This window comes from Bombina bombina, chromosome 2 (genome assembly GCF_027579735.1).
Source record: "Bombina bombina isolate aBomBom1 chromosome 2, aBomBom1.pri, whole genome shotgun sequence".
NCBI lineage: Eukaryota > Metazoa > Chordata > Amphibia > Anura > Bombinatoridae > Bombina > Bombina bombina.
In genome coordinates this window covers 242,014,671-242,035,067 of record NC_069500.1, presented here as the reverse complement: position 1 = coordinate 242,035,067, position 20,397 = coordinate 242,014,671, and the positions used below count along the sequence as shown (strand labels likewise).

The 20,397-nt window shown below is 37.7% G+C and overlaps 1 protein-coding gene across 1 annotated transcript in view; it reads left to right on the top strand.

The window, feature by feature from the left end:
• Positions 1-20,397, top strand: part of ELL2 (elongation factor for RNA polymerase II 2) — a 168,791-nt gene that overhangs the window by 105,438 nt on the left and 42,956 nt on the right. The window contains exon 5 of the mRNA XM_053701504.1: positions 11,875-12,134. Within this exon, the coding sequence (XP_053557479.1) occupies positions 11,875-12,134 (260 nt within the window). The remainder of the gene's footprint in view (positions 1-11,874; positions 12,135-20,397) is intronic.

Sequence of the window (20,397 nt, the reverse complement as noted above, 5' to 3'; positions counted from 1 at the left end):
AAGTTGAAGCACTGATTGCTTAGGAGCTGTTAGCAGTAGTCTGGAGATGCAGGGAAAGTTTTTCTGCAAAATCATCCAGACTAACTTTCATCAATACTCTCACATAACTACTTAAAACTCCAGTCCTATCTCTAAGGGCAGATCCCTTTTTCAGTACTCTCCGTATCTTCTGACACTTCTCTCCCACCTCCTAACGTGACGAAAGGCGAAGAATGACTGGGGTAATGAGGAAGTGGGAGGGATATTTAGCCTTTGGCTGGGGTGTCCTTGCCTCCTCCTGGTGGCCAGGTGTTGTATTTACCAACAGTAAGGAATGAAGCCGTGGACTCTCCCTATCATAGGAAGGAAATTTTAATTACCTTCATGTAAGTGGCAAGAGTCCATGAGCTAGTGAAATATGGGATATACATTCCTACCAGTAGGGGGCAAAGTTTCCAAAACCTCAAAATGCCTATAAATACACCTCACATATACCTTAGTTTTTAAACTTTTTTTCTTCTGTGATAGGTGCTTCTAAGCACATTGAAGCCCAGTTCCTCTCAAACTACAGTGTTTCTGAGGGCTGTGAAGGGAGTTTTGCCTGACGCCATGTTTTCACCTATGGGAAATCTATTCTAAGACTCTCTGTAATCGGTCCCAGGGATTCATCTGCTGCCTCCCTTTACAGATCGACATTATACTGTTTCAGTACTGGTTTGGCTGTCTGCTATATGTGGATGGTTGTTTTCTGGTAAGTATATATAATTTTTAAAGACACAGGTACAGTATGTTTGGCACTTTATCTAATAAAGTTTTAAATGTATATTGTATATATTTGCCATGAGTCAGGTCTATTTCCCTTTGCAGTCTAACAGTTTCAGCATGGAAATTATGTTTATGAGTTTTTAGGCTTACCTAGGGTTCCAGTTGGTTGTAATTTGGAGTCTGTTTCTTTCAAAATTTTCATGGGCTTAGGCTCGCGATGACGCAAAATGTTACTTTTTATTACAACATTTTTGGCGCAAAGTTGCATCGCGAGCCGTGTCATTTCTCTCAAGCTTTGTTATATTAAGTCTCTCCATCTGCTCTCATTTGATTCATAGAGGGCTAGGTTGTGTGCTTTGATTTTATTTTTGTTTAAAAGAATTCCTGAAACTGCTATTTTGAGTAAATTGGATTTTTTTTGTTATAGAAACACTATCAGCATGTAATAATTTTTCATAAGTACATTATATTACTGTAGATTTAAGATATAAGTTTATATTGCTGCAGCTATAGAGAAGGCTACAACTGCTATTTTGCCAACATAAAAGGTCTCTCCTAACTTCTCAAATCTGAAGCTTGTATTGATCGACAGCATACTGAAGTATCTTCTGCTGATGAGGATTTCTCTAGTTTAGAGGATCCTACTTTAGAGACTGAAATTGATAAATCAACCTTCTTAAGATTGAATATATTCATTCTTTATTAAAGGAAGTATTGTTTACTTTGGTTATTGAGGAATCTAGTCCTTGATAACAAATAGCAAACGTTTGAATTCTGTTTTTAAAACCTGAGGTTACTCCTAAAGTTTTCCCTATTCCAGATGCTATTTTTCATATGTTTACTAAAGAATGGTCTAAACTTGGTGCTTCATTTAACCCTTCTAGGTTTAAAAATCTATATCCTTTACCTGTGGCTAAACTAGAGTTTTGGGGAAAGTCACTAAGGTTGATGGGGCTATTTCTACTCTTGCCAAATGTATTACTATTCCTATGGAAGATAGTACTTCTTTTAAGGATCGTTTTAGATAGGTAGATTGAATCTTATCTTAAAAAAGCATATTTACATACTGGCTATATTCTTAGACCTGCTATTTCTATGGCTGATGCTGCTGCTTTAACTTGTTTGGTTTTAGCTCAACAGTTAACAGATCCTGAGTTGTCTAGCATTGTTCTTTTACTTCAACATGCTAATCATTTCATTTGTGATACTATATTTGATGTTTTAAGATTGATATTAAATCTGTCTTCTTACTAGAAGAGCTTTATGGCTTCAATCTTGGAATGTTGATATGGTGTCTAAATCTAGATTACTATCTATCATTTCAGGGTAGTAATTTATTTGGTTCTCAATTGGATTCTATTATCTCCACGATCACCGGGGGAAAGGGAGTTTTTCTGCACCAGGATAAGAAATCTAAGGGTAAATTTAAAGCTCTCAATAGTTTTCGTTCCTTTTGTCCCCTAAGGCCTCTGGCTCTAATTGGAAACCTCTGAATTGGAATAAATCCAAGCCTTATAAAAAACAAATCCAGTCCCTAAGACTGCATGAAGTTATGGCCCTCAAACCAGTTCAACTAGTGGGGGGGGCAGATTAAAATAATTTCATGACATTTGGACAGTATCTGTTCAAAATCATTGGATTCAGAATATTGTATCTCAGGGGTATCGAATAGGTTTCATAATAAGACCTCCCATGGGAAGATTCATTCTTTCTCATATTTCAACAAACCCTGTAAAGGCTCCGGCTTTTTGAAAGTGGTTCAGACCTAGAGCTTTCAGGGGTTTTTGTTCCAGTTCCTCTGCAGGAATGGGGTTTGGGGTTTTATTCAAATCCCATTCATTGTTCAGACTAATTCTGGATCTGAAATTTTTAAATTCTTTTGTAAGGGTCCCAACTTTAAAGATGGTGACTATAAGGACTATTCTGCCTTTTGTTCAGCAAGGTCATTTCATGTCCACAATAGACTAACAAGATGCTTATCTTCACATTCCAAATCATCCAGACCACTATTGTTTTCTGAGATTCTCTTTTCTAGACAAGCATTACCAATTTGTCGCTCTTCTGTTTGGCCTAGCGACAGCTCAAATTCTTTTCGAAGGTTCTTGGTGCCCTTCTATCTGTAATCAGAGAGCAGGGTATTGCGGTGTTTCCTTATTTGGACAATATCTTGGTACTAGCTAAATCTTTTCATTTAGCAGAATCTCACACGAAACTAGTGTGGTTTCTTCAAAAACATGGTTGGAGGATCAATTTACAAAAGTTTCTTGATTCCTCAGACAAGGGTCACCTTTTTAGGTTTCCAAATAGATTCAGTGTCCATGACTTTCTCTGACAATGTTTAGACAAGCTAAGACTAACTTCATTCTGCTCTTATTATTCCCTTCAGTGGCTATGTGCATGGAAGTTTTAGGTCTCATGACTGCAGCATCAGACGTGATCCCCCTTTGCTTGTTTTCATACAGGCCTCTACAGCTTTGCATGTTGCACCAATGGTGCAGGTATTTTACTCGGATATCCCAACACTCCACTCTGACTTGGTGGTTAGACCATCACCTTATTGTTCAAGATTCCTCATTTGTTCGTCCCATCTGGACTGTGATCACAACAGATGCAACTCTCGCAGGTTGGGGAGCTGTCTGGTGGGTCTGACAGCACAAGGGGTTTGGTATCAAGAGGCAAGGTTGCCAATCAATATTTTAGAACTCCATGCTATTTTCAGAGCTCTTCAGGTTTGGCCTCTATTAAAGAGAACTTTACATTCGTTTTCAAACAGACAATCTCAACAGTCTCAACAGTGGCATATGTAAATCAAGGAGGGACTCGCAGTCCTTCAGCAATGAAGGAAGTATCTTGGATACTTTCTTGGGCAGAATCACTGCTTGTCAAATTTCTGCGAATCTTATCTCAGGTGTAGACAATTGGGAAGCAGATTATCTCAGCTGTCAGACGTTACATCCATCCAGTTGTGTTTTTTTTCAGCTTGCACAGATGTGGGGTCTTCCAGAAATAGATTTGATGGCCTCCCATCTAAACAAGAAGCTTCCCAGATACCTTTCCAGGTCCAGGGATCCTCAGGCGGAGATGGTGAATGCCTTAGCAGTTCCTTGAATTTACCAACCTGCTTATATTCTTCCAAGGGTGATCTCCAAGATCATTATGGAACAAGATCATTATGGAACAGTCTCCTGTGTTTCTGATAGCACCAGCATGGCCTCACAGGTTTTGGTTTGCGGATCTTGTCCAATTGCCAGCCTTGGCCACTTCCTTTAAAGGGACACTGAACCCAATTTTTTTCTTTCATGATTCAAATAGAGCATGAAATTTTAAGCAACTTTCTAATTTACGCCTATTTTTTTTCTTCATTCTCTTGCTATCTTTATTTGATAAAGAAGGAATCTAAGCTAAGGAGCCAGCATTTTTGGTTCAGAACCATGGACAGCACTTGTTTATTGGTGCTGTCCAATCAGCAAGGACAACCCAGGTTGTTCACCAAAAATGGGCTGGCATCTAAACTTACCTTCTTGATTTTACATACATAGTAACATAGTAACATAGTAACATAGTAGATAAGGTTGAAAAAAGACTGAAGTCCATCGAGTTCAACCTATACAAATCTAAAATACTTACAAAAAGCTCCAGTTAAGCTTAAATAACCCCATTAAAATGTGACCCATTTAATACTAGCAATCATATCCATGAATTTTGTTTATATACAGAAATTTATCCAGACTATTTTTAAATGTATCTATGGTATTGGCATTCACTACCTCCTTTGGTAATGAGTTCCACAATTTTATTGCTCTTACAGTGAAAAAACGTTTCCGTTGCAGGAGATTAAATCTCCTTTCCTCCAACCTTAAATTATGACCTCTTGTCAGAACCAATTTTCTTGGAATAAAAAGAGCTTCTGCCATCTCTGTATATGGGCCTTGAATATATTTATATAAAGTAATCATGTCACCTCTCAAGCGCCTTTTTTCTAAAGAGAACAGACCCAGTTTGGCTAGCCTCTCCTCATAGGTTAATTTCTCCAATCCCCTTATTAGCTTTGTGGCCCTTCTCTGAACTTTTTCTAGTTCTGCAATATCTTTTTTAGCAATCGGTCCCCAGAACTGCACTCCAAACTCAAGGTGAGGTCTTACCAGGGCTTTATATAATGACAGAATTATGCTTTCCTCCCTTGAATCAATGCCTCTTTTAATACATGCTAGTATCTTATTAGCCTTTGAAGCCGCTGCCCTGCATTGTGCACTCATCTTTAGCTTGTTATCTATTACTACTCCCAAATCCCTTTCCTCCTGTGTTTGGCTAAGTCTTGTCCCATTTAAAAAATACATAGCCTGCTTATTTTTACTTCCAAAATGTAGAACCTTACATTTTTCCGTATTAAATCTCATTTTCCATTCACTTGCCCATAGTTCTAATTTTAGCAAATCCCTTTGCAAAGAGAGTTCATCCTGCTCTGACCTAATGACCTTACTTAACTTAGTATCATCTGCAAAAATAGAGATGTCGCTATTTAATCCTTGCTCCAAGTCATTTATAAAAATATTAAAAAGAACAGGGCCCAGTACTGATCCCTGGGGGACGCCACTGATTACCTTTGTCCAATCTGAGTATGATCCATTTACTGCTACTCGTTGCTCCCTATCTTTTATCCAGTTATTTATCCATGAGCTAACATTTTCAGCTATTCCCAGTCCCTTAATTTTGTGCATTAATCTCTCATGTGGCACTGTATCAAATGCCTTTGCAAAATCTAAGTATATCACATCAACTGATTCCCCTTTATCTATATTTTTACTTACTTCCTCGTAGAATCTAATTAGATTAGTTTGACATGATCTATTTCTCCTAAAGCCATGCTGATTAGAACTCATAATCTTGTTTACACGAATATGCTCATCAATATAATCCCTTATAATCCCTTCAAATATCTTCCCCACTATTGATGTCAGACTAACTGGTCTATAGCTTCCTGGATCATCCCTGCTTCCCTTTTTGAAGAGTGGCACCACATCAGCTTTACGCCAATCCTGGGGTACCATGCCTGAGGATAATGAGTCTTGAAAAATTAAGAGTAAAGGTTTGTCTATAACAGTGCTAAGTTCCCTTAACACCCTTGGGTGTATTCCATCTGGGCCTGGAGTTTTATTTACCTTAATATTTTTTAGTTTTTTCCTGATATCCTCTAAACAAAACCCAGTTAGTGGTATGGACTGGCATGTTCTATTCTGTTCCAAAGTATCATTCAATGGTTCCTCTCTTGTGTATACTGAAGAAAAAAACTGGTTTAGTACCTCAGCCTTCTCCCTGTCATTATTTATCATGCTACCCTCCACACATTTTAATGTACCTATATTATCCTTCTTAGATTTTTTGCTATTTATGTACTTAAAGAACCTTTTAGGGTTAGACTTAGAATCCTTGGCAATTAATTTTTCATATTCAATTTTGGCTAATTTGATTGCTTTTTTGCATGCTTTGTTACATTCCTTATAAATATTGTATGCTGAGTCTGTACTATTTTCTTTTAATAATTTAAATGCCCTACGTTTTTTCCTAATTTCTTTTAACACATTTATATTTAGCCATAACGGCTTATTTTTTTTATTTTTATTTTTATAACCATATGGTATGTATTGATATGTATATTTATTTAACAAATTTTTAAATATTATCCATTTATCCTCTGTATTTTTATTAGAAAATACATTGTCCCAATTTATATTATTTAATGATTTCCTTAAATCGTTGAATTTTGCTTTCTTGAAATTAAAAGTCTTAGTTAAGCCTTTAAAACACTGCATATGAAAAGAGATTTCAAATGTGACCATGTTATGATCACTGTTACCCAAATGTTCTTTGATTTCTATGTTTGATATTATATCTGTATTGTTTGATAGCACTAAATCCAATATAGCTTTACTCCTAGTTGGCTCCTCTATTAATTGTGACAAGAAGTTATCCCTGAGAACATTTAAAAATCTATCCCCCTTAGCTGAATTACTAGTTTCATTGGCCCAGTTTATATCAGGGTAGTTAAAATCTCCCATAATTACAGCACTGTTATTAGCAGCCTTACCTATTTGCATTAGTAGTTGAGTTTCCTCTGGGTCACTAATGTTGGGAGGCTTGTAGCATGTTCCTAGTAATATTTTTTTAGGATTTTTCCCCCCACTCTTTATTTCAACCCACAGGGTCTCTACATTGTCACTTGCATCATAAATATCTTCCCTTATTGTAGGTTTAAGGTCAGGTTTAATATACATGCAGATTCCTCCACCCCTTTTATTATTCCTGTCCCTCCTAAATAATGTATACCCCTCTAAGTTAACTGCCCAGTCATGTGAATCATCCCACCAAGTTTCAGTTATACTGATAACATCATAGTCCTCTTCTGCAACTAAGAGCGTCAGCTCCCCCATTTTACCTGTCATGCTTCTTGCATTTGTTGTCATACATTTAATTTTCATGTGCTTTCTGCTGCTACTTGGTGTACTTTCCTCTATACTTTCTAATGTGACATTTCTTAAGTCATCCCTTCCTTGAGATATTAATGGAGAGACATATTCAGACACTGATCTCTCTGTTCTATTTTGTTCAAATTGACCCTCCCCCCCTTTGCCTAGTTTAAAAGGTTCTCTAAACGTGCTACCATCCTTTCCCCCAACACACCTGCACCCATGTCATTCAGGTGCAATCCATCCTTACTGTACAATTTGTACCCTAGTGAAAAATCAGCCCAGTGTTCTAAAAAGTCAAACCCCTCATTTTTACACCATGTTTTTAGCCATGAATTAACAGACCTTAGCTCCTTCTGCCTTACTGAGTTAACACACGGCACTGGTAATATCTCAGAAAATATTACTTTGGATGTCCTTGCTTTAAGCTTGCTACCTAACTCCCTGAAGTCATTTTTTAGGACTCTCCATCTCCCACTGATTTCTTCATTAGTACCAATATGCACCATGACTGCAGGATCAGACCCGCATCCTTCTAACAATCTATCAATACGCTCCACAATATGCCTAACACGAGCCCCTGGAAGACAGCAAACTGTTCTATGTAAAGGGTCTGGATGACAAATTACCCTATCAACCTTCCTTATAATAGAGTCTCCTACCACCAACATCTGCCTCTGGCCCTGACTTGTATGCCCCTCTTCCATGACTGAAGGACTGCCCACCATAGTATGCTCCTCTTCCACAGCTAAAGGACTGTTCACTATACTAGGCAACACGGCCCTCTCTGACACTGCCACCCCTGAACTGATATCCCCAACATTTTCACTTAATCTTGCAAATCTATTGGGGTGTACCAGCTCAGAACTGGCCTGTCTCTTCCGCTTACTTCGCCCTCTAACTGTGACCCAGCTACATCCTGGAGTCTCCTCATCTGAATCCTCCCCATTCCCACTGCTGGAACCATTAACAACCAGCTCAGTCCTATCCATTTCCCTTTCAAGTGTCTGAATTTCATGTAGTGTTGCAATTCGTTCCTCCAGATCCCCAATACGAGTTTCTAAAGAGACAATATGCTCGCACTTGCCACAAACATATAATCCCAGAAGCGGCTGCTCCAGTGATGCAAACATGTGGCAAACTGTACACTGAATGAGATTCTCACACATTCTTAATAAAAGGTTTAACTTAAAAGTATTAAATAAATATATTTCCCCTTGGTTACCCCAAAACCTTGTTTGCCTAACTACCTTGGTTAGCTAACTATTATACTTAAACAGACAATGTTACTTTAACAGATAATCAATACAGCAAGCCTAAAAGAGCAAGCTCACAGAGTAAATGTGCTAAATTTATAGGCTTCCAAGGCCCAAACAGGTGAAAATAATCCCACCCCTAATTACCCACACAGACAGAAAAACAAAAAAAAAATGGAATGCTAGAAATAAAGTTATTTAGTTATTTCCTTTTTTTAAAATAAAAATGCAACCCTTGCAAAGCAAATAATTTTCAAATAAACATACCAAGAGAATTAAGAAAATTTGATAATAGGAGTAAATTAGAAAGTTGCTTAAAATTGCATGCTCTATCTGAATAATGAAAGAAAAAATTTGGGTTCAGTGTCCCTTTAAAGGCCAGACCTTCTGTCTCAAGGGCTGTTTTTTTCCATTAGGGTCTCAAATCTCTAAATTTGACGGCATGGAAATTGAACGCTTAGTCAGAGGTTTCTCTGACTCAGTGATTGGCACTATGCTAAGGCTCGTAAGTCTGTTTCAAGGAAAATTTATCTTTTGGGTTTGGAAAACCTATCTTATGGTGTTCCACTCATAATTATTCTTGGCATTCTTGTAGAATTCCTAGGATTTTAGTTTCTTCAGGATGGTTTGGATAAGGGTTTGTCTGCAAATACTTTGAAAACACATTTCTGCTCTTTCTGTCTTTCATAGAAAGATTGCTAAACTTCCTGATATTCTGTTTTGTTCAGGCTTTAATTCGTATCAAACCTGTTATTAAATCTATTTCTACTTCTTGGAGTCTCAATTTAGTTTTGAAGATTTTACAGGCAGGAATCCTCCTTTGGAGCCTATGCCTTCTCTGGATATTAAATTACTTTCTTGGAAAGTGTATTTCTTTTGGCTATTTCTTCTGCTAGAAGAGTTTCCGAATTGTCTGCTGTCTTGTGAGTCTCCTCATCTGATTTTTCCATCAAGATAAATCTGTTTTGCGGACTTCATTTAAATTTTTGCCTTAAGTTGTGAATTCTAACATCAATAGGGAAATTGTTGTTCCTTTGTGTCCTAATCCTAAGAATACTCTTGAAAGATCTTTACATTCTTTGGATGTGGTAAGAGCTTTGAAATATTATGTTGAGGCTACTAAAGATTTCAGAAAGACTTCTAGTCTATTTAATTTTTTCTGGCTCCAGGAAAGGTCAGAAAACCTCTGCCATTTCTTTGGCATCTTGGTTGAAACCTTTTTAATTCACAAAGCTTATTTGGAGGCGGGGCAGTCTCTGCCTCAGAATTACAACTCATTCTACTAGATCAGTTGCCACTTCTTGGGCTTTTAAGAATGAAGCTTCAGTTGATCAAATTTGCAAAGCAGCAACTTGGTCTTTGCATACTTTTACTAAATTTTACCATTTTTAATGTGTTTGCTTCTTAGGAAGCAGCCTTTGGTAAATGGTTCTTCAGGCAGTTGTCTGTTTGATTCCAATGCCTTTTGATTTGAGCTGTTTATCCCTCCCTCTCTAGTGATTTGTGGATTTCCACATTTTGGGCATTATATCCCATACGTCACTAGCTCATGGACTTTTGCCACTTACATGAAAGAAAACATAATTTATTTAAAAACTTACATATATTTTTTTTGTAGTTTTGATTTTATTTTTTTTCCAGCTCCTCTTTTTATACTCCCTTATTTTTTACACCACTTTTTAGCTACACGTTAAACTAAGGTATAGGAGGTGGGAGGTGTATTTTGAGGTTGAGGAAACGTTGCCCCCTCCTTGTAGGAATGTACAGTATCTCCCATATGTCACTAGCTCATGGACTCTTGCCACTATGAAAGAAATTAATTTATCAGGTAAGTTCTTATATAAATTGTTTTTTGACTTGAGGGTCCCTTTATTGGCTTCTGCATTTAATTTAAAAAGCAAATTGATTAGATGTAGGGAAAGTTAATTTGTACACTGTCCCTTTTGGTCTTTAAACCCTTTTACTTGCACGATTCAGAGCATGCAATTTAAAAAAAAAAAATAATAATAAAAAAAAAATAATTATATATATATATATATATATATATATATATATATATATACTCAATTTTCAAATGTGCTTTGTTCTCTTGCTATCCACTAATGAAAAATATATACATATCCTAAACCACTGGGAGCTAGCTGATTGTCTGCACACATTTGTCTCTTGTGATTGGCTCACTAGATGTGTTCAGCTAGCTCACAGTAATAAATGTGCTGCTACTTCAGCAAAGGATAAGAGAATTAAGCAAATTTGATAATAGAAGTAAATTGGAAAGTTGTTTAAAATTGTGGGGTTTCATGTCCCTTTAATGCCTGTTCTTGGAAATAGCAGTTTGAAGATAAAAGAGAGCAATGAAAAATGCTTTAATGCATCCGTGTGGGGGTTCTTTCAAGCGGAAATAATTAGCCAGTGTAGTTTTATATGGATAGTTTTACACTGGCAATGTTGCACAATTGATCAATTCTAAGTATACTATTTTGCATGCAAATGTGTTTTTTTTTTTTGTGGTGATTAAATCCGATGCACTTAAGAAAAACCAGTTTCCCTTTTGCTTAAAATATACTAAAAATTGTGCACCAGCACTGATAACTTACAGTGCATACTTTAGTTATCACAAGATTGTCTTGTGTATATAACTCAAACTTCAGAGTCACAAAGAATGATTTTGCTGGTCATGCTCTACAATGTGGCCAATACAACTTAGCATTTGCCTCCAGGTATTCCAGGTAAGCTTTAAAAAAAAAATTTTTTTTTGTATTACTTGCATTCTTTAATTCCTGAGTAAATTAGGTTAATGAAATCATAAATAACAGCAGTATGTGAATCTATGTACTAAGGTGCACAACTGTGCAGTATAATTGTGCCATTTTTTTTTAATTGCCATGTTCGCAAAGAAAAATGTATTAAAATTGCTGTTGCATTTTATTACTTTCATATAAAATAAGTCTGTTTATAGTATGTGAATTTCAGTTGTGAACTTATTGTGCATTCATATGCAGTTAATGTTTTAAAGCACGGACTGGAACTGATTACTTGCACAAATATTTGTGTACAGTATGTGTTAGAACATGGTCTTAAAGATTTTGTAGTTGTTTAAGGGGTAATGTATAAAGCATCACTATAGATTAATATTATGCACTATAGTATGAAATCAACCTCTAGCACAAATCCATGCACGCACACACATTCCAATAATTGTGAATGCGCTAAATATAGCTACTTTCCAGTTTTATGATTCTCTTGTGCAATGTACATTTCAAACTATCATTGGTAAACTATTTACATTAAAGCATATGCAGCTGATTAGCCATCTTCACTGTATGAACTGAATGTGAAAAAAAAACAAAAAACTTGTAGGTTTCAAATAGCAGAATATTCAACTTTTATCCTCCCTCCTACTCTTACAGGGAAGAGGGTCCAGATTCGTAAACCAGCAAGCAATCTTTTAGATACAGCACCTGAAAGGAAGAGATCAACACCCATTAATCCTGCAAATACACTACGGAAGACCAGTATAAGCAACGCCATTGCACAGCGGCCGTATAGGGAAAGGGTGATTCATCTGTTGGCACTTAAAACATACAAGAAACCAGAAATCCTAGCTCGCTTGCATAAAGATGGTGTTAATCAAAAAGACAAGAACTCTCTTGGAGTTATCCTACAACAGGTGAGAAACCTAGATCTGATATCTCAGCCTGCTTGTATACTGTGTGCTCTGAGATGGATAATGTACTGCTTTGCCAGATTTTTTTTTATATATTTAACATCTTAAAATATTCTATTTGCCTGCCATCATCCTCTTAAACTGAGACCTCAGTTCCTATTGAATAGGTGCAAAAACTTCAAAGTATGCAGATAAAAGTGTGGGGGTTTTTTTTCCACCTTTTTTTCCATTTTTAAAACAAAATACAGGCATGTAACCTGTACCCTACTTTTTGTCTTGTTCACTTCCAGTAATAGTTAATTTGTGGTTGTAACCGTAGTAAGCATTCAGACCCTGACAGCAAATATTTGCATTGATTACCAAACCCTTAAAGAGATAGTGTACTGTAAAATTATTCACATAAAAGGGGAGAAAATGTCACAGTACAGTGTTAGCATTAAGGGGAAAACTATTTTACAGCAGTGTCCCTTTAAACTATGTTTGCAGCTGGAGAGTATAAAATGAATGAAAATGTGCTTGTTTAGGTTTTATTGTTTCTGAAATAGTTGGGTTTTGTTCATTGAAACTACAATCAAGCAAAATGGGTTGAGCTTGCAGTGAAATCGGGATATTATCTTTCTGTACTCACCCATGCTTAATATTTGTCAATAAACCAAAGCCCAATACTTTAAGGGTTGTTTCTTATACTTAATAAAAAGGTAAAATCCATTTAAATAGATGAATACATATTGCAATGCTTTCTATTTATTTTTTACATTACATGTTTGCAATGTGTTTTACGTCCGGTTAGAGCCCTGCAAGGTGGAAGAGGGCTTTACAGGAAGGTTTATCTTAGCATAATGTCATAAAACTTCTAGACTAGTGAATAGCTTAGTTACGGTAGTCAGAGTTGCTCATGCCCTGAATTTACAGAGTGAAAACGTAGGTTTTCAAAAATCTCCACTCTTTATCACAGCGGGAGGGCTACACTGAGAATTTCTAAGTGCTATTTTTTCTTGAAATAAAGTAAGTCGTTACCTGGGTTTTTTTACTGCAACCTTTTTCCTTTTTATGTTTACTTTGATTTAACATTTGTATTTACCAAAGGAGCACTGTTAAATATACATTTAAGTAAATTCTGAATTGTTCTTTCTCTCCTACCTCCTGCTGGGAGTGTAATTTCTTCTGCTGGCTATATTTACACAGCTTTCCTATAGCCAATAATTGGGTATAGGTAGGGTAAACACAGGCAAAATTAGCGATTTCAAATGCCAAAATGAAGTAAAAGGAGCCATTTGTAAACGGATACTTCAGCAGGTAAAATTGGGAACAAATTAAAGGGGAGAAAGTCATGGTGTACTGTCCCTTTTTACATCCCCCTCTTTTATGCTACAGATATCACTTGATCGGAGCAGATGCTAATTTTTATATCTATCCCTGACTTTCTGTATGTTTGTCCCTGGTCATAGAAACCATGCAAAACTTTTCTAAGAACACAATTTTAAAACATTTTCTTACATGGTTCAGTTGTATAGCATGCTGAATGTATTTGTGCACTGGAAACCTGGTCAAACTCTCATCCTTGCCCAATCTAGTTTAAATGCAACATATGAAGAATAAGCCAAAAAGGAGCCAAAATCCTTTTTTTTTTTTTTTTTCCTTTTAGGAAGGGTGGCTCCCTGGCTTGCTTGAAATGTTGTGTAATGACTAAGGTGCTGCATGTATAAGCTCAGTCAGTCCCTCATCTGTGTAAAGATGTCACAAATAACTCAGGAGCAGATTAAAAGCTGTACCAAATTGCTAAGTGACTTGAATGCTTACTATGGTAGAAAATGATGGACCTTTTAATTGTTTGTTAGAACCTTTAACGCAATGTGTCTTTTTCGTTTTGGAAAACATTTAAATGTGCTTCTTTAAATTTACTGAAGATAGCAAAAGGAATTCTTTCAACATCCCTTCAGAAATGAGATGTCAGCAAGGTTTCTGCTTTGGTATAATGCTAGCTCATCATACGCAATTGGCATACTGTGAGCTCCTATTTATAGTCCCAGCAAGCTGATCATTTCTGCTGCAAAATGCATGCACACCCTTATTGGGCAGTGCTACACCTTGAATTGTGAACAAGCCCAACGTCAGCTGTGAGAGGCAAAGACAGTATTACATTTAGGGCATATTTATACTAGCTTATTTTATCCCTAATGCAATCTCGCACTACACTTGAATTCTGTCATACCTAATGTCCAAATAACAGTTCTTAGTTCCATATAACTAAAAAGATCTGACTGCGTATAGCTGTTTAATACTGTGACTTGTATCACAGATGCTTTTTAAAAGTAAAATGCAGGATCTATTCTCATCAACTTTTACTGTTATAATCTGATTTGACCTTGGTAACCCAGGCTAAAATGTTATGAATGAGTTTTGTTTAATTCTTTTTAAAGTGGGAACCCTGTGTCCTTCAGTGCATTCTGCAGTGGAAAAGCTGCTTATTCAACATCAAAGAAACAAATGTGCATCAAATTTGTACATCATGATTTGATTTATAGTGCGGCATATGTAATGGTATTCTTTGAACTATATTTTAAGATCTGCTATAGTTTCATTCTTCTGTATGGATAATTTAAAGAGAAAAAAAATGTCTAAATTTATAGTTCATGGGCCACACTTCTCATAGGGTAATTAACCATGTGTTTTTTGTACAAGGTTTTGTAAACTTCCGTATGTTAATTTAAATGAACCCCTTAATGACCAGCGCCATATCCTGGGCTTCTCTGCTGCGATCTCGCTCAAAATGGCAAGATTGCGCTTTTTCTGCAAGCCACACAAGTGGGGAACTGCAGAAATAGATTTGCAGTTTTATCGATGCATTGCACAGCATTGGTGACGATCGTTGGTGGGTTAGAGTGTAATGAGGGAGCTGAGCGGGAGTGAGTGGGTGGGACCGCTACGCCACGCAACACGTTAGGGGAAAAATAACAAAAGTGCTGGTTACACCGGGAAGTGAAGAGGGAGGAAGGGCAATGAGGGGGATCCTATGTGGGATACATTAAGGGATCTTGGAGGGGGTAGGGTAATGAGGGGGGTAGCTACACTACAGGAAAAAAAGCTATTTTAATTTATTTTTTTAAATTGCCTAATTTGCTGCAAACTGGGTACTGGCAGACAGCTGCCAGTACCTAAGATGGAAGCAAATAGGTAGAGGGGGGAGGCTTAGAGCTTTTTTTTTTTTTTTTTTTTTTTGGTTGGGGGGGAGAATCAGGGAGGTTGTGGTAAGGGGGGGGATAATACACTGCAGAAAAATATGTTGCTGCCAGTACTGAAGATGGGTGTGACCTTTTTGGGGGTGGAGGAGGGAAGAGAGCTGTTTGAGAGGGATCAGGGGGTGGAATGTGTCAGGTGGGTGGCAGATCTCTACACTGAAGCTAAAATTAACCTTACAGGCTACCTATTTAATCCCTTCTCTGCTGGGCATAATACAAGTGTGGTGCACAGCAGCCTCCTAATTACCAAAAAGCATGTCTGCTATTTCTGAACAAAGGGGACCCCCAAAGAAGCATTTACAATCATGTGCCATAATTGCACCAGCTGTTTGTAAATTTCAGTGAGAAATCTAAAATTGTAAAAAAAGTGAAGAATTTTTTTTTTTTTTTGCATTTGGTGGTGAAATGGTGGCATGAAATATACCAAAATGGGCCTAGATCAATACTTTTGGGTGGATATATATATATAAAAAATTTTTTTGATGGGTAAATGTAAAAAAGGCTCTTTCTGTTTAAATGTAGTGAAGACAAAAATGCTCTGGTCTTTTGGGGAAGTTTTTGTCCGAAATGCCCAGTTCTTAAGTGGTTAATAGAAGCTATTTGGAATTCTAATTAAAATGCAATAGTCTTCTCATTTTGCTTTGAGGTGTTATCATTGGCATATGTGCGAGTAAAACCAGTAATGTGTATGTACATATACACACGCTCTTGTTAGCCTGAGATGTAATACTGTAGATATGGTGCCTTTAAAATATGAGCATGTTTGCATATGTAGACTTGCCAGAAATAAAACTAGCTGTAGTGGTTCCCAGGATGTGACTGATTCTATTTAGCATTTCCTTTTAGAGAATTTGTATCAACAGAAGGCTGCAGGAGGCTGTGTTCAGTAGTAATGTAATCCTGTCATAGGAAAGTTCTGTGCCCTGTTGTGGAGCTCAAGCGCTAAGCATTCCATAGTAGCACTTAATGATACCTAAGTATAGTCACATGTGTATTAATAGATCCATTCCATATTGGCAATCATGTTCAGAATGAATATGCATTACAGACTTTATAGTAGCTTAAAGTGAATGTAAATTTTGATGCTTAAGTGCCCGGTTTTTAAAAATTTGATTAAAAACAGGGGCACTTTAATTCATCAATTTACATTTCACTCCTGTTGTAAAAAAACAACTTTTAATCTTCACAGCAGCTCCAGTTTCCTCCGGTCGTCGCAAGCCATTTCTGATGTCAGAAATGATGGATAGGTCATCTTCCTCCAATCACAGCTTCCCCCCCCCCCCCCCCCGGGGGAATCGGTGTCTGATTAAACGCTGTGATTGGAGGAAGCCGGATTCCTCATTTTAGACCCAAGAAGAGGCTTTGCAACGGGTGGAGGAAGCTGGAGCTGCTGTGAAGATTAAAAGGTAATTTTTTTTTTTTTTTTTTTCACAACAGGAGTGAATTGTAAATTTTGATGAATTAAAATTTTTAAAAACCGGGCACATTAGCACGTTCACTTTAACGCTATCCAAAAGTCCTTCCTGTGTGGGTTTTTTTTTTTTTTTTTTTTTTTTAACTATTCTGTTTACAAAACGATCAGGTAGTTGTATACAGTTGCTTTTAGATTGCATGTGAAAGCTGTATTTCTTTCTAATGACAGTGAGTCCACGGATCATCATAAGTACTATTGGGAATATCACCCCTGGCCTGCAGTAGGAGGCAAAGAGCGCCAAAGCTGTTAAATACCACTCCCCTTACCCACAAACCCCTGTCATTCTCTTTGCTTGTAGTTGCAAGGGGTGGTAAAGTTAGGCGTTTGATTCTTCAATCAAGAGTTTTTTTAAATTTTTTAAAGCAGAGCAAGTTTGCTTTGTGTTTTTTTTTCTTTGGGGGTTTAGCTGTAGTCCACTTCAGTCTCTTCAGTAGAGCAGTGGTGGCTTTTAATATGTTGGGAACTTGGGGGTTATAATTCCGTCTGCGCCTCCCAGGATGTGGCTGCTGCCCTTTTTTGGTAAGACTATGTAGGTTTACTTAGTCTTTTTTTCTATTTCTACAGGTCCATGATAGGAAGGAATCCTTTCAAGCCTGGTGAACTGCCTTTCTGCCAGGCAGTCTGTGTTTGAGGGAAGTGCTGTTCTTTGGGGGGGTTTTCTGCTGAGAACACAGGAAAAAAGTTTGGCATGTATGGGGTTAATCCTGCTTATGTGCAAGTGCTTTATTATGGCAGTATGTGTGGCACTGTGTGAGGATGGCTCTGTTAAGGGGTTTGTTTAGTATCCCTATTTAGGCTCATGTGTGTGTTTTTTTTTTTTTTTTTTTGTTTTTTTTAAGAGGCTATCATATTGTAGCTGCGGTTGTTATTTGTCAGCTTTGGGACGTGTCACCCTCCGCGTGTTTCTTCCAGCAGCTGTTGGTTTAGTTTGTCAGCCGGGAGGTGGTGGTATTTTAGTTTAATGTCGGCCGGGAGGTGGTGAGGCACGCCCACGATGGGCGGAGCTTATTTTGTGTGTCCTTCAGTGTGATTAGGAGCTGCGCGTTAGCTGTGGTCTGCTGGTTTAGTGTGTTTCAGACAGGGTGCGTTTTTTTCTTTGAAGTCCGGATTGTGGTGTCCCAGTTGGAGGAGGTCAGGTAAGCACCTCGGCAAAAGTTTTGTAGAGGTGCTCTGCAGGGGTCCAGGGTTTTCTTAGTGATGCATCTTTTTTTGTTTTTTGTTTTTGGTCTTTTTTTTAATAATGTTATTTAAAGATACAGTAACGTGGTTTTTGTTTTTGTTTTCTCAGTCAAATTTATTTTTTGAGCTTGTGTAAGATGGACCAAGAGGACTTGCAAGCTGTGACCTGTAATTTATGCTTAGATGGTAATGTAGAACCTCCTGTATAGAGAGAATGTTACAATATAGGTATAGGCTTTTTGATACAGAGCCTTCATTTTCTAAGTAGAATGTTGTTCAGGAGTCTCCTGTTAAAGCTGTAGCACAACTTTCTCCCCATTCATCCAAATCTCTATCATCTTCACAATCGGTGCTTTGTGTTTTGTATCAGGTGGGTTTTTCTACAGGATATGGCTACTCATATATCCTCTGCTGTAACTGAGGCTTTGTCTGCTTTTCCTGTGTTGCAGGGTAAGCATAAAAGGAGTTCTAAGTCTGTTGCATCTCTGTCTAATGTTTCTTCTCAAAGGATTGAGGAAGATATTTCAGTAGCGTCTGAAGGTGAGATTTCAGACTCTGATAGTGTCTCCTTTGGCTGATTCTGAGGTGGTTTCTTTCAAATTTATTCTGGAGCACCTCCGCTTGTTACTCAGGGAGGTTTTAGCTACTTTAGATAACTCTGATTCTGCGGTCATAGTTACTCCCAAGAAGGCTAGTAAGCTCAACAAGTTTTTTTGAAGTTCCTTCTGTGGCAGAGGTTTTTCCTGTACCAGATAGTGTTTCAGAAATTATTTCAAAGGAGTCGGAGAAGCCTGGTTTTTTTTTTTTCCCCCTCTTCAATTTTTAGGAAGACGGTTACTATTGAGGACTCTATTAAGGAATCTTGGCAGACGGTTCCTTAGGTAGAGGGAGCTATTTCCACTTTAGCTAAGAGGACCACTATTCCTATTGAGGATAGTTGTTTAAGGATCCCATGGATAAGAAATTAGAAGCTTTGCTTAAAAGGATGTATGTTCACCAGGGGTTCCAGTGGCAACCTGCTGTGTGTACTGCTACTATTACCAGTGCGGCTGCATATTGGTTTGAAGCATTGTCTTAATCTATTCAACAGGAATCTCCTCTGGAGGAAATTCAGGATAGAATTAAGGCTTTAAGATTGGTTAATTCTTTTATTGCGGGTGCTCTTTTACAGGTCATCAATTTTGGGAGCAAGCTTTGCTGTTTTGGTGCACAGGGCTTTATGGTTAAAGTCCTGGTCTGCAGATGTATCATCTAAATCTAAGCTTTTATTCATTCCCTACAAGGAGAAGACCTTGTTTGGGCCTGGTTTGGCTGAGATTATTTATGATATAACTGGAGGGAAGGTGCATTAGCTTCCTCAGGATAGGAGAAATAAACAGAAGGGTCATCAGAGTAATTTTCGTTCATTTTTGTAACTTCTCTGGTAAGTCTTCCTCCTCCTCCTCCTCCTCCTCCTCCTCCTCCTCCTCCAAGCAGGATCAGTCCAAGCCCTCTTGGAAGTACAATCAGTGCTGGAGCAAGAGGAAGCAATCTAAGAAGCCTGCTACTGACTCAGTCAGCATGAAGGGACTGCCCCCTATCCAGGAGTGGATCGTGTGGGGGGCAGGCTATCTTTGTTCGCTCAAGCCTGGGTGGTAGATATTGTGTCCCAGGGATACAAGCTGGAATTCAAAACATTTCCTCCCAGGGGCAGGTTTCATCTGTCAGTTATCTGTAAATCAGGTAAAAAAAAAAGGCATTCTTAAGTTGTGTTAAGAATCTTTCCTGTTCCAGTTCAGGAGCAGGGTCTAGGGTTTTATTCCAATCTGTTTATCGTTCCCAAAAAGCAGGGAACTTTCAGACCCATCCTGGATCTCAAGTGTGTAAACAAGTTTCTCAGAGTTCCGTCCTTCAAGATTGAAACTATTCGGTCTATTCTTCCTCTGGTTCAAGAGGCTCAGTTCATGACTACAGTAGATCTGAAGGATGCATATCTGCATATTCCCATCCACCAGGATCATCAAAAGTTTGAGATTTGCTTTTCTAGACAAGCATTTTCAATTTGTGGCTCTTCCTTTTGGTTTTGAAACAGCTCCCAGGGTGTTTTCAAAGGTCCTGGGTACGTTATTGGCAGTTCTCAGACTTCAGGGGGTTGCAGTAGCTCCTTATCTGGACGACATTCTAGTTCAGGCGTCATCTTTTCAACTAGCAAACTCCCACATGGAGTTGTTGTCTTTTCTACGATTCCATGGTTGGAAGGTGAATTTAGGAAAAAGTTACTTGATTACGGCTACAAGAGTGGTTTTCTTGGGAACCATTATAGATTCTCTAGAAATGAGAATTTTTTTTTTTTTTGTATTTTTTTTTGTTTTTTTTTTGTTAGAAGGAAGTCCAA